The sequence below is a fragment of the Pteronotus mesoamericanus genome, unplaced genomic scaffold (genome assembly GCF_021234165.1).
Source record: "Pteronotus mesoamericanus isolate MK-2021 breed Mesoamerican mustached bat unplaced genomic scaffold, CSHL_Meso_final contig_263, whole genome shotgun sequence".
In the NCBI taxonomy this organism is placed as follows: domain Eukaryota; kingdom Metazoa; phylum Chordata; class Mammalia; order Chiroptera; family Mormoopidae; genus Pteronotus; species Pteronotus mesoamericanus.
Genome location: NW_026555112.1, coordinates 7,865,065 through 7,879,110, shown reverse-complemented (window position 1 = coordinate 7,879,110; position 14,046 = coordinate 7,865,065). Strand labels below are relative to the sequence as shown.

General features: G+C 41.7%; 1 protein-coding gene across 2 annotated transcripts in view; it reads left to right on the top strand.

Annotated features, from left to right (window-relative positions):
- The window catches only part of DRAM1 (DNA damage regulated autophagy modulator 1), a 39,193-nt gene extending 26,418 nt beyond the window's left edge, over positions 1-12,775 (top strand). The window contains exons 4-7 of one of the 2 annotated variants that reach the window (XM_054574629.1): positions 1,855-2,032; positions 7,149-7,207; positions 11,273-11,365; positions 11,945-12,775. In XM_054574629.1, coding sequence (XP_054430604.1) covers positions 1,855-2,032; positions 7,149-7,207; positions 11,273-11,365; positions 11,945-11,989 — 375 coding nt within the window. In that variant the 3' untranslated portion in view covers positions 11,990-12,775. Of the gene's footprint in view, positions 1-1,854; positions 2,033-7,148; positions 7,208-11,213; positions 11,366-11,944 lie in introns of those variants that run through there. The other variant, XM_054574630.1, reaches the window with a different exon arrangement.
- The last annotated feature ends 1,271 nt before the right edge of the window (positions 12,776-14,046 follow it).

Below are 14,046 nucleotides of genomic sequence, written 5' to 3'. Positions count from 1 at the left end.
CACTTATATTCAATATAGTCACCATGCTGTGTATTATATATAACTGAAAAGCTTTACCTTTTAACGGGAAGTTTTCACTTTTAGACCGCGTTCATCCATATTCCCCACTCTTCCGCTCCCCACTGCTGGCAACCACCAATCTGTTTTCTGTATCTATCATATCAGTTTTCTTTTAAAGATTTTACTTATAAGTGAGATCATATAGTATTTATCTTTCTCTCTCTGCCTTATTTCACTTGGTATAATGCCCTCAGATCCATCCATGTTGTTTTAAATGGCAAGATTTTTTTCTTTTTTTCTGGCTGAATAATATTCCATTGTAGGTTATGTGTGCGTGTGTGTGTGTGTGTGTGTGTGTGTGTGTGTGTGTGTCTATATAATGGATACTTAGGTTGTTTCCATGCCTTGGCTATTGTAAATAATGGTTCAATGAACACAGGCATGCAGATATATTTTTGAGATAGTAATTTCATTTTCTTTGGATTATTTTTTAATTGTGGTAAAATACCTATAACATCAAATTTACCATTTTAACCATTTTTAAGTGTACAGTTCAATGGTTATTTTCCTCTTAAAGTACTTAAAGGTATATAGACATTTTAAAAAACATAGAATATATTTTATTTTTTGTGTATAACTTCCCTAACTCTCTATATATCCTAACTATATAGAATATACCTAATACATGGAAAATTGATATGTCATGTTATAAAATCTTATGGCAGTTTTATTTGACTATAACACAAATCAAGTGGTGGATTTTTCCCTGTATTTCTAGGTTTGATATCTGGAAGTAAAATTTAAAAAATATTTCCCTTTCCCTTTTGGAGAATAAAGATGTTTTTAAAAGTCTATTTGCACAAAAATTGATTGAAATTAGGCTGTGCCAAAATAGAGAATTAACATTTAAGATGTGTTTTGTGAACAGTCTGGACAGAGAACATGGTAGGTCTATGGAAACCTCTTGGGTGGTTGAAGAAAAGTCAGAAAACAGGTGTGGACAGTGAGTTGGGGCCAAAACCAGGCTCTCTGGGACAATGCTTTAACTTTCCTCTTTGAAAAACTCAAATTTTTATGTTCAAGTAGAAACTCAGTCATTCAGTCTAAACATCATTGTCATTCTGGAAGGTGGGTGTCCATTGAACATTTGAAAAGGGCCTAGAGTGAGCCTGTTGATGGGTCAGTTGTGACCACATTTGGGGCTAATGGCACACTTTCTGCCCAGACTGGGTATAGGTGCTGCCTTCTTGCTGAAATGGCTAGGGTGGCGGGGGCAGGACTTGATTTGAGGTCGTCTTTGCATTGCAAGAGGAGTGTTCTTACTTAGATTTATGTGTTTGTTTGGGGTGGCGTGGCAGGGACAAATAGACATTGAGGAGCAAGGCGCGTAAAAACTGCAAGCCACCCTTGGCACCTTCATGTACTTTTATACGCACCTTATCAAATAACCTTCACCTCAAACTTTCACAGCAAGAATCATTATGCTCATTTTACAGATCAGAAATTGAGGTTTTAAAGTAAGGTCCCAGACCCCAGTGGTGGAGTCAAGATTTTTTTTTATCCAGGTCAGCCAGACTCCCAAGCCCACCCGACCCCACTCTGCCACCTCTAAGGCAGATGTCACTCTGTCCTTGTCCCACATGCCCAGGCTTGCAGTGGAACATTTACTTCATCATGGGGGAAGGCTTTTCTCTTGGTAATTGTGTGTAAGCAGCCGCATTTTCCAGGGACGGGGTGGGTACATCTGTGACAACAGGTGGCTTTGAATAGCCCTGAGTGCGCGAGTGCTCGGATCACGGTGTGGACAGACTCGGACTCACGTGGGGTAACGCACACGTGTGCCTTTCTCTCTAGGAGTTAGCTGTCCCAGTGGTTCATGACGGCGGCGCCCTTTTGGCTTTTGTCTGCGGTGTGGTGTACACGCTCCTGCAATCCATCATCTCTTACAAGTCGTGTCCCCAGTGGAACAGCCTCTCCACGTGCCACGTACGGATGACCATCTCTGCCATTTCCTGTGCAGCTGTCATCCCCAGTATCCTTTCCGCATTTGCCAGTGTCCTTAGAAGCTTGACACTTTCCTCTGCCCTCCACCCAGAAAAAAAAAAAGCGTGAAAAAAGCAAAGGTTAACAGCCCAGTTTCCATATGCTTCAGAAGACCCATTGGGAGAAAAGTGTAAATCATTAAGAAAATGATTAATGAATTAAAAAATCATTAAGAAATGGGGTCAGGTTAGATCAAAAGAATCTTCGGGGAAAAGAATGTTATGAAAGGAGGATGGAAAAAATGTCGGAAAACTTCAGTCTTTGTTTACTTTCCTTCCAACAGGGTCGGCTTCACCAGCCATGGGAAAATATTTGTTTTTCTTTGGAGTGCTTGGCTAAAGACACCAAATATTGATATTGTACTTAAAGTAATAGCCCTGTGAAGTCCCAAGACGTCAGACTCTCCCCACTCCCTGCACATAGGTGAATAGATGGTTTGATTTCCTCATCCACATTAAGAGGTTTTTAAAAGCTCTATATTATATACTTCTCATTCAATTAAAACACATGTAGCCTTTTCTTTTGATTACTGATTTCACTTTCAAAAATTTATTTCGTTTTCTCATTCAGCAGCATGGGAAGAAATATGAATTTATCAGACTTGTGTGTTCTAATTTAGAGGAAATGAAAGTTTGCTCTCTTTCTCTCTTGGGATTTAACAAATAACATAAAAAAGCTGTGGTCTTCAAGGGGTGGAAAATTCCCCATATTTCGAAATACCCTCTGTACTCATATCAGAGAAAGATACAGGGTCATTAAAAAATGGTGATTACTCTCATGTTACAGGAAAATGGGAACTATTCTATTAGCCATTTTGTTAGTCTGGGTTGGATAGTGGTATAAAGTGCGAAAGCCTGAGTGATGGCATATCATGTGCTTCTGACATTGAACTTTGCATTATTCTTTTAAAATAGAAGCTATAGGAAATGTGAAGTCTGTGTACGGTTTTGGGTTTGGTTTTGTTTTCATCTTAGGGAAGGAATTTCTTAATTACAAAATTTTTAAGCACGGAGGAAATAAACCCTAGTATTGAGAAATTTAACAACAAAGTATATACCCTGGTTCCTTATATAGTTCTTTCTGAGTTTTCTGGTCATACTTGTGGACTGAAGACATTCGTGCTTTCTCTTCAAATATATTTCCTTCAGACCTTTAGCTTGTTTTAGTTGTAAAATTCAGAGCAGAAGTGTTTGTAGTGTTAAAGGCAAGGTTTCTTGTTGTAGGAAACATTTTCTTGCTTCCAACTCTGGAGATAGGTCTCTAAATATTAAAATCAGACAGAGTGTTAGTACAATTTGCATTTCAGGCCTGAGTCTCACATACTATTAGTTCCCATTTCTAGAGGGTTCCACGAGCCTTGCCAAGGGGTTGCAGCCCTACACAGAAACAGGGTATGTCCCTGTATCGCATTAATTCATCCATATGAAAACATCTGTTGCCTTAAACACTAGCATAGTATTTATATTTACTTACCAATATTTCAAAAATGCTTGTTCTTCTCTTTATGGTAATATTTCTGTGTAATGGCCTCATTTAACTGCTGAAGAAACCGAGGCACGTTAGAATTAGGCTTCTAAGCCCTTCCTGGTAAACTATTTGTCTTGCACCGGTTTCAACAGCATTACCTTCACAAAATAACAGCACAAAGTCCAGGTTCTTTGGCTTGTGACACATGCTCTAAGACTCCCCCAGACTTGGCTGTTTCCTGTCCTCTGCTTTTACCCCCTGCCCTTCTCCTGGCTAAATATTACCTTCCACCTTGTCTTTCTAGCCAATATGATAGCTACAGGCCACATGTGACTATTGTGCACTTGAAATGTGGCTAGTCTGCAGAGACATGCTGTGGTGTAATTTATCTCATTAATAATTCTTTATATTATTACATGTTGAAATGATGACATTTTTAATCTTTTGTGTTAAAGGAGCTGTATTATTAAAATTAATTTTTTTGCTTCTTTTCTTAAAATGTGGCTGTTAGTGATAAAATGGCACCAGAATGTTACCAACAATTGGATCTTGGTTCAGCAACCGGATCTTGGTTCAGCAACCTCAGTACTTGAGTTCTGGCTAAGTAAGAATTCAGAGTCATGACTCAAATACAAACAAAAGTTTATTTGGAAAGTTACAGAAGTAGAAGCGAGCCAGCTGGGCTGAGTAGACTCAGGAAACAAGTTACGGAGGCAAAAGAAGGGCCCTTGGAATTTAGGGAAACGAAAGACAGAGAGAGTTCACCTGGGGAAAGGAGGGGTGGAAAGACACGGTGTGCTCCAGGGGGAAGGAGGGAGGAAGGGAGGGAAACAGGTGGCGGGGAGAGGGAGAAACAGAGAGAGAGGGAGAGCTGGGTCCTCAGTCCTAAAGGTTTTTATCCTCTCTGTAAAGGCAAAGATCTTAGGGGAGGCTCCAGGGGAGGATTTCGATAGACTATTCCTAAGCTTTGCTAGGTGTGTCCTTCCAGGGTTGTGGTCTCTGCCTGTTGGTCAGTGCTAGGGTACGGGATCATTAGTCATCACAGCTGGTCCTTTGATGCCCCTCCTGGCCTTGCCACTATTCTGGGCCTGGAGCTGAAACACAGCTGAGGCCTCTTGTTTGACCAAAACTCTGTCTCTGTGGTCAACAGATCCAAGGCTCTGCTTCATTTGATGTGAGTCAGCACCTCATTGTCCTAAGCACATAATGCTTAAGGGAGTGGTCGTGCAAGGGAGTCATATGAGGCTATTCACTGGCCCCCTTGTTCCTCCTCTAAGGGGTTCTACCCCACATGGCGAGTGACATGTCAGGGGAGGAGAGGTCAGAGGAGGGTCCGAACTGCATGACCAGTGATACGAAAAGTAACAGGCTCTAAATCATATGACCAGCGATATGCTAGGGGAGGAAAGGTCACCCAGAGGGTGAGATCCTTGTTTTCCCAGTTTTTCTTGTTGCTAGGTGCCCAGGGCTTTCCGTCCTGGTGACATTCCATACCTGGCCTATTGTTCCCACTCTGCTCAAGCCTGTCTAACTGCCACTACACAGCTACTATAGCAGGAAATTTAACATTACTCATGTGGCTAGCATTATATTTCTGACAGCTTTGCTCTAGAGGACTCCTCAAACTTCGTAACTTAGATTAAGCTCAACTCAGTGAAGGCCTCCCTTATACCCCAAACCCCTTTCCACTCTGAATTAACACTTTTTCCTCTGCCACATCACTGTGCCCTGCTCTTCCCTCTCACATGGACAGTCCTGGGCTTCCTCTGGCAAGACTGTGATGTTTCTGGAAGCTGAGACCCAGTCTTTTTGGCTGGGGTTTCCCCTGCCTCTTCCTTCACCCCTTGTAACATGGCAGAACATGGAACTAAAAAACAAATTAATGAAAGAATTAAAGAGGCTTTAAAACTATTAGAAACAGAAGTGTGATCACAGAAGGACCAGAGAACCTGCTATGCTTTCTACTTCTTTTATTCTGAAAAACTGAGAAGTGTTGAGCCCTGCAAAATAGGGAGTTCGGTGATAGGGAGTGGACAGGCAGAGAAGATGCCGACTCCGAATTCACAGGAGGCTGTGAACTTGGCATTGATGCCACACTTTGCATTTCTGAGTTTTTGTAAAACCTTTTTTAGAGCATCTCATTTCTCTCAAACTTTCTCTTTTGCCTTCAGAGTTCAATCAAAGTGGGAGTCATTGCCTTTATGCAGACAGACCGTCCACAGACGGCAACAGACTCAAGTCCCTGGTGTTGCTATGCTGGCCACAAGGTCAGATGTAGGACGTATCTCTTCCATTTGCAAAGCCCTTTGGGCTTGGGAGGAAGGGTTCAGCTTATATCCAATTACTTGACAGAAATCTGTTTTTTAATTTCTGTAGCTTGTTTTTTGTATATGAGCCTTGATACTTTCTAATGCTTTGGTACTTTGAAACGTTATTTTTTCCTTAAAGCTGTTGCCTTGAAAATAGTATTTTAGAGGAAAAAAACTTTTTATTCAGTATTTTTATTTAAGCAAAGCAGTATTTGGGGGAAAATGTACTCAAACATGAGGTGCTGACCCACACTTAGATTGCTGTATCTGTCATTTTGATCAAATCTGAGCAAGCAGTGTAACTGGGAACAACACCAAGGCACATGCAGGGTTGAGCAAAATGTGACCACAAATTGAAATTTCGCTCTACATAATTGAAAAAGTATTTGCTAAGAAATAACTATATTTCCGCATTGTAATTTAACTTCTGTCATAATTGAATTCAAGGTTTGAGATTTTAAGAAGCTGATATAATCTGTTTTGATGGCAGAAATGTTGGTATTAACTTTTATTAGTTATGTTAGAGTACATAACATAAAACTTATCAACTTAATCATTTTTAAGTGTGTAGTTCAGAGGTGTTAAATACACATTGTTGTGCAACCATCACCACACCATTCCATAATTTATTCATCTTATAAAACAAAATATGATTTATTAAGTGGAATTCCCTATTGTCTTCCCCCCATCCAGAGCCACTATTCTACTGTCTTTATGGCTTTGACTCCTCTAAGTACCTCCTAGAAATAGAAATACATAGTACCTGTGTTTTTGTAACCGGCTTATTACACTTACCATAGTGTCCTCAGGATTCATCAATGTTGTAGCATATTGCAGAATTTCCTTCCTTTTTAAGGCTGAGTAATATTCCACTGCATGTATGTATATAGCACATTTTGCTTGTCCACTCATCTGTCAGAAAACACTTGGGTTGCTTCTAAGTTTTAGCTATTGTGAATAATGCTGCTATGTACACAGATACACAAATACCTCTTTGAAACTTTGTTTTCAGTTCTTTTGGGAATATACCTCAAAGTGGAATTGCTGGGTCACATGGTGGTTCTGGTTTTAATTTTTTGAGGAGCCTCTGCACTGTTTTCCGCGATGGCTGCCCATTTTACATTCCTACCAACAGCGCACAAAGCTTCCAATTTCTTCACACCCTCACCGACACTTGTTTTCTGTTTTCTCAATAGTAGCCATCCTAATGGGTATGAGGTGAAACATTTTAACACTGTGCAATTATTATATTATTGGAAGAATAATGTAGTCTTAACATTAAAGGACGTATTTTCTTCTGTACTTTCCTTAACAATTTCCTTTTTTTAGTGATTGTCTGTGCTTCCCTCATTTCCATAACCAAGCTGGAGTGGAATCCAAAAGAAAAGGTAAAATTTAAGTCATTTTCAATATGATTGTCAAACCTGGTTACATGAGGCTGTGGCTGGGTGAACTTCTAAGAAAGGATTACTGTCGTTTCTTAGAACAAGTTGCAAATATATGAAGTAAAATATGGCATATAATTAACTTTCCAATTATTTGGCAATTCACGTGTCATAATTAGCTATTGGGTTATTCCAAATGCTTCCTGGGATTAATTTCAAAATTTTGAATTCCTACTCTCTCTTAAAAACTTCCTTAATGATTAGTAAAAGAGAAGGGTAGGGGAGCAATGTGAATGAAGATGTATGGAAACCGCAGGCATCATGGGCTGTGAACCAGGGTGGACGAGACCAGCTTCCGTGTAAGTGGATAACTCATTTCAGGATAGAATGAGACATAAATGGGGCCAGGGATACATTTTTGAGGAATAGTTCACCCACAGCTTTAAGAGGTTGTCAGAGAGAGGGGCTCATGCTTGAGTTAGGTGACCAGAGTAAGCCTCTGAGGGCTTTTGAACAGGGAAATAAATGGAAAGAATATTAGTGGGTGAATATTCGTGAGAAGCAATGCCTGGGATTACTGTGGCTGGTGTGCCTCAGTGGACTGAAGGCAGGCCTGCGAACAGAAAGATTGCTGGTTCGATTCCTAGCCAGGGCACATGTCTGGGTGGTGGGCCAAGTCCCCAGCTGGGGGCGTGAGAGAGGCAGCTGATTGATGTTTCTCTCCCTCTCTTTTTCCTTTCCTTTCTCTCTAAAAATACGTATGTATGTACGTACATACCTACATACATATACAAATAAGAAAAAGCAATGGCTGGGACGGATTGAAGAGGAGAGAGCCCAGAGTGGGGATGGCAGAGGAGGCAGTTTAGATTTCAAATCAAGATCAACCTCGACTGCCTGGAAGTAATAGGGAGAAAATATTTGACGATCACTGGCATGTGGCTAACATGAGAATGAAAGGACGTGATAAGTCAAGGGTGACTTTTTGGGTGACCTGAAGAATTGGTTCCCATGAACAGGGAGGAACAAGGTCCCTAACACGGATAACTTATTTCATGGGGGGACATGGATGGGTTTGATTTTAGAATTGTTGAATCTGGGGCTATAGTAAAACATCAAGGAGAAATGTCCAGTCAGACACGTGGGGCTAGACATTCTGGTGGATTGAGAGCCATCAGAGCATAGAGTAGGGTGGATGGAGAGCCATCGGAGCATGGAGTAGGGTGGATGGAGAGCCATCGGAGCATGGAGTAGGGTGGATGGAGAGCCATCGGAGCATGGAGTAGGGTGGATGGAGAGCCATCGGAGCATGGAGTTGAGCCATCGGAGCATGGGGGAGAGCCATCGGAGCATGGAGTAGGGTGGATGGAGAGCCATCGGAGCATGGAGTTGGGTGGATGGAGAGCCATCGGAGCATGGAGTAGGGTGGATGGAGAGCCATCGGAGCATGGAGTTGGGTGGATGGAGAGCCATCGGAGCATGGAGTTGGGTGGATGGAGAGCCATCGGAGCATGGAGTAGGTCACCCGGTCATTTCCAGACCAAAGACAACAACACCTGGGACTGATTGGGTTTGCTAGGATCCCTGTCATCAGATAATCACAGTGGTTCATGTCGATGCCATACAGACAATGGATGACACCTCAGGAGAGAAGAGTTAGTGGGAGAACAAGAAGGAGCAGTTTTTTTTCCTTTTTCTTTTTTTAAGGAATGTTCTTTGCAAGGAGCAGGTGAAGTTAAGGATGGTATTCATACAGCAGTTTCAGTTAGAAATGTTGGAGTTAAAAGCTAATTGCAGGGGGTTAACAAAATGTAAGAGGACTGGTTCATTCATTCAGCAGTCACCGAATGTTGGGAGGCAAAAGGAAGAGGAGAAATAAGATGAAGGCTATAGGGGATAGTGTGGTCAGAGAAGGATTCTACCGGGAGCCTACAGGGGACAAGGGGGAGACTGCAGATGTTGAAGAAGAGACCGACTCAGGCAGAAGTTCAAAAAAAAGTGCTTCCTGACAGAGAGACCTCACAGCGGATCAGCCTCGGGTGTATTTTACTTTTCAACCACTGTGGGGAGACCTTTCCCCACAAATCAAACAAAAATCAGCTGCTGGGAAGGCTTCATCAAAGCATAGTCCCAGGCAATTAAAATCTGCCCCCCGCCCCTGCCGCCCCATTTCACTTTTAATCTTAAAATCTGAAAAGTACCTGGTTTTCTAGTCATTTCATAAACTACCATGCCACTCTTGGGTTACTTCTGTTCCCAATATCCATAAATATAAATAGAATCTTTTGCATTAATTCACCGAGTGGAATAAGCAGTTAGGTACTGCCTCAGGCTGCCGTGTGCGGCCTCAGAGATGTCACGACGCGGGCCCCTGCAGGGACTGACCTGGTAGGGAGGGCGGGAATGACAGTGTCATTGTCTCGTTTTACGTAGCAAGGGGATTAGAGCTTTGCTTGCATTCGCTCAGGGGTAGTGGAGGAGTCTGGGCTTCTGGCTCAGTGCACTTTTGTTAATACCATGCTAAAGAAATTTCTGCCAAAATTTCATAAGCCACCTTCCTTGTCCCCAGGGTGATAAGGGGATGGGGCAGATCCCCTGGTGCTGTCACCAAAGGAGGGCCCTTCTGTTCTCTAACCCCTAATGTGAGCAGGTCAGGCTCTCCCCAGGGGGACCTGGATGAGAAGAATGGCTGGCTGGTCACGTGGGGTAGTGACGAGAGGTGTCTCCGAGTTTGATGTGCTGCAGTTAATCTTTGCGGATGAAACCTGGATCCAGGAAAACAGCTGTCACCATAGAACTGACTTGCAATCCAGCACATTTTGTTTGTTCATACTTGTAATCAGTGGCAGAGCAGAAAGCAAAACAGGAAAAAAACACAAAACAGGTCATCATTGGAAATCAGGCCTGGCTGTCCACAGGCCTAATTTGGCACATGCATAGTGTCAAGATGCAGGCGTTAGTTTAGTTTATTACTTAGAAGGTGTTTAAAAATGCTTTTTAAAAAGTAGTTTCCAACATTAAAAACTCAGGAGAACGTGCGCACACACACATTTTGGTTTTACTTTGGAAAAAAGAACAAGGGTATCATGTTTCCCCATTTGGTAAAAATGGAATTGAGTTGATAAATGTGAGCTCCCCATTTCCTGCCCTTTTTGCAACAGTCAGTTTCATTTATTTTTATTAATCTCCTGGCCTCCACAGGCAGCTGACTTTGGAACCCCAATTACAGCCATTCTCATTCTTGACACCCATTCTCTCCTTCCTGCCTCCAAGAAGATAGTCAGTGAATGCATATGGATGTCCCATTAGCACTTGCTTTGTAGCTATGTTTACATATAATGTTAAGCAGGACTATTCGCTGAACTGACATTTTTTGTAGCAACAGATAACACAGACCCCAGTGGTGACAGTTAACCTACTTTTCTAGATACACACACGCAGTCTTTGCCAAAACTGCACAAACTCTGAATGCCTTTCAACCTGGGGGTTCCCAGCCTCCAGGGAGCAGGTCCTGCTTTGTATGGAAAGTTCTGTCTTCTGTTGGGTCCACATTTGCTTCACAGTCTCAGCCATTTCGTGGTCCTTATTCTGCTTTTTTGAAACTATACAGACAAGTCTTTTTTTTTCTTTTTTTTTTAAGATTTCATTTATTTATTTTTTGAGAGAGGGGAAGGGAGGGAGAAAGAGAAGGAGAGAAACATTGATGTGAGAAAGTTACATCGATGTGACGAAGAATCATCGGTTCCCTCTCGAACGCACCTGAACCAATAATCAAACCGGCTACCTTTCACTTTGCAGGGTGACACCCAGCCAACTGAGCCACACTGGTGAGGGCTGTAGACAAGTCTGGATGCCAGAGCATGTGAGAGCTAGAAAGTACTTTGGGGATAATTGCATCCACATTCTCACTGGGCAGGTGCCTTGCTTCTTGCTGTATTTCCTTGAGGGGTTGATTGATGCTCACCAGACAGCTTTTTCCTCTGGTCTGACCTTCTTATCATTATTTCAGTACATCCACTAAAGAGACTCAGTGGAGGCTAAATTGGTTTTCTTTCTGATCGCCGTCAGGATTATGCGTATCACGTAGTGAGTGCGATCTGCGAGTGGACAGTGGCCTTTGGTTTTATTTTCTACTTCCTAACATTCATCCATGATTTCCAGGTAGGTATTTATCAGTTTAAATGCTCTAAATTGCTGACAATTAAAGTTAGAAAAATCCATGGAAAATTTCTTGCATAAAAAAATAAGAGCTCAATTTTTCTTTTACCATTATGTGTTTGAAAAAACATACATGTTGTGCAACTTAATTCATTCCCAAAGCCAAACAGCTTGAACTGCTCTTCAACCAATGACATTTTCATATGTCCTCTGCCATTTGATGCTTATAGTTGTACATCCTGGTTATTTTCTTTTCAAGGTGGTCTCACTTCCTAGTTTCCAATAATAGGAAATATGTCTTTTAAAAAAAAATGAAAGTATATTGTTGAAAAAAAAGTGCCCAAAGCAGACAGAAAGTGGAACCTTTTCAGGTTTGGCCACAGGTAAAATCTTGCATTTTGAAACAAGTGAATTGGAATTAGTTAAAATGATATAGAAAGCCAAGAAAGTTCTTGAGGACCCAACTGAAGCTCAGCACAAACCATAGTAAGGTCCTGTCTTGGGGGCTGCAAAGCTTCTGGGAGTTTCATAGCTGGTACTGGAATTATTTACCTTCTTTGAAACCTTTCTTTTTTTTAATAGAGTGTCACTCTAAGGATTTCCACAGAAATCAACGATGACATTTGAAGAGAGAAGAATTCTATTTTAGTCATTGAAAGTTACAGACGGTTTCTAGAAGTGGCACAGGGGACGGACAGGGTTTGAATGCTGCCCTGTCGCAGGCATCTGCAGCACATCCAGGACTTGAATTTCACTAAGAATTTCCAATAGTTGTATATTTCCAAAGGTATGTTTTCCTAGAGAATGTAGAGCATTTATGACAGTGTAGCAATGTTTTTATAATTTTCTAAACTGACACTTTTTTATATTCACAAATTCATTGCACAAAAGAATAAGGTGTTTTGGAAAAATGGAGAGCTCTTATTTTTGTACAGATTCTGTTTTGTTGTTTCTTCATATGTGAATGGTTTCTGGATATACACTAAGTGAGGGATTTATTAACAAGTAAAATTGGGATATTTTTAAATCTCATTTTCAGGGAATGAACTGTATACTTCTATATCATGAGAGCATTTGTAAAATTCAATTTATAGTGACATCAAGATTTAGTTAATAAATTAACGCTAACTATGACACTCTGATTTTTAGATGAACTAGGCAAAATGCTTCTGTTGAAAAGCCTTAATATCACTATACACATTAACTCTAAGTGAACACAGCAGACCTCAGTTTGCCTGCTCACAGGAGCTGGAGGTTTTTCCATTGCTGCTGATCAGCAGTCTGTAGTAGGCATTTGTGGAAGGCAGGATTATGGGAAGGGGACTTTAACTTAATACTAAACTTCTGCAAAGTAGGTGCTTAATAAATACCGCAACCTGTGAAAAATCATTAAAAATACCATTTATAAAACCACCCTGTGTTGTTACTGGCATAACTTGATATATGGTCAGGCTCAGAGGCTGGAACTCACATCTTGCATTCACGTCATGCTAGTAAACACGCTGAAGAGAACATAGGTCCCAGAGAGAGGGAAAAGGGGAGCCGCCGAGGGCAGTTCATTTTCTGCTTGTACGCCTGAGGCTGGATGTTTGCCCATCACATGCAATGCCAGTCAGGTCTTTTGTTAAGCAAGACCTACATACACCACCTTTTTGCCCGAATCACGAATGGCAAATGAAGAGCAAGTCATTCCAGCAGAAGCAGTGTGCCTTGCAATGTTAACGCTTGCATTGAAAAATGAAAAGAAAAAAACGCTCCTTTGTGGATCCACCAGACACAAACATGTGCCTGGCCAAGGGGGTCCACACGTTGAGGGCTCACACCAAGAGCAGAGCGGCCCTCTTGGGCAGCCTCGCGGGGGACCTGGGCGTGGTGAGCCCACAGTGGCTCCCCAGTAACTACTTGTTAAGCGAGTGAAGGGCGAGACTCAGCAGCGCCCAGCCACCTCTGCAATGACAAACTGTGTGTCCCCCTGAGTGCCCAGCAGAGGGAACCTGATAACTGTTTCTGGATCTGTTGTAACTTGTCATATGCTGTGGATCCCCATTGTCACCCTGGAACTGAAAGACTGATCAAAGCCACGTCAAGCAGTTGTTATTCTGAAGAGGAGGAGAATGACACATACTTTTACTGCGGAGACTGTAGTGGAATGCGTTCCTGGTTGGTCTCACTTGGAACAGACTTGTTATCAGCACTTCTCATAATGCACTGTTGTCCTCATTTCCATGTCTCTCTGAGAGATATAAGATTAGGAGCTCTTTGAGGACAGAGTGTGTGCCTTAATCTTTATCTTTATCTTTATAACTCCAGCATTTAATCGGGTATCTCCTGGTACACAGTTGGTGCTTACTAAATATTCACTGATTGCATGAATGAATGAGTGAACAAATAAAGGAATGACTCAGGATATTTGTAGTGCTGACTAGTGAGATTTACTCTTGATTTACTAATGAAGTGGTAAACCAACAGTTCTTGACTGTTTTGTGTACTGTAAATGTTTCAGTTGTTTGAGCTTCACCATTCTCTGACAAGCTGGACAGTCACCACAGAAATTGTCACATGGGCTAGACAAAATGGTACACCTGGCTTGGCAAACTGAGAAGGCCAAAATTCACTTCAGACAATCATATTCTGCTGATTCCATACAACCTCTAAAGCTGGTCTGATCCACATTTTGGTCATTT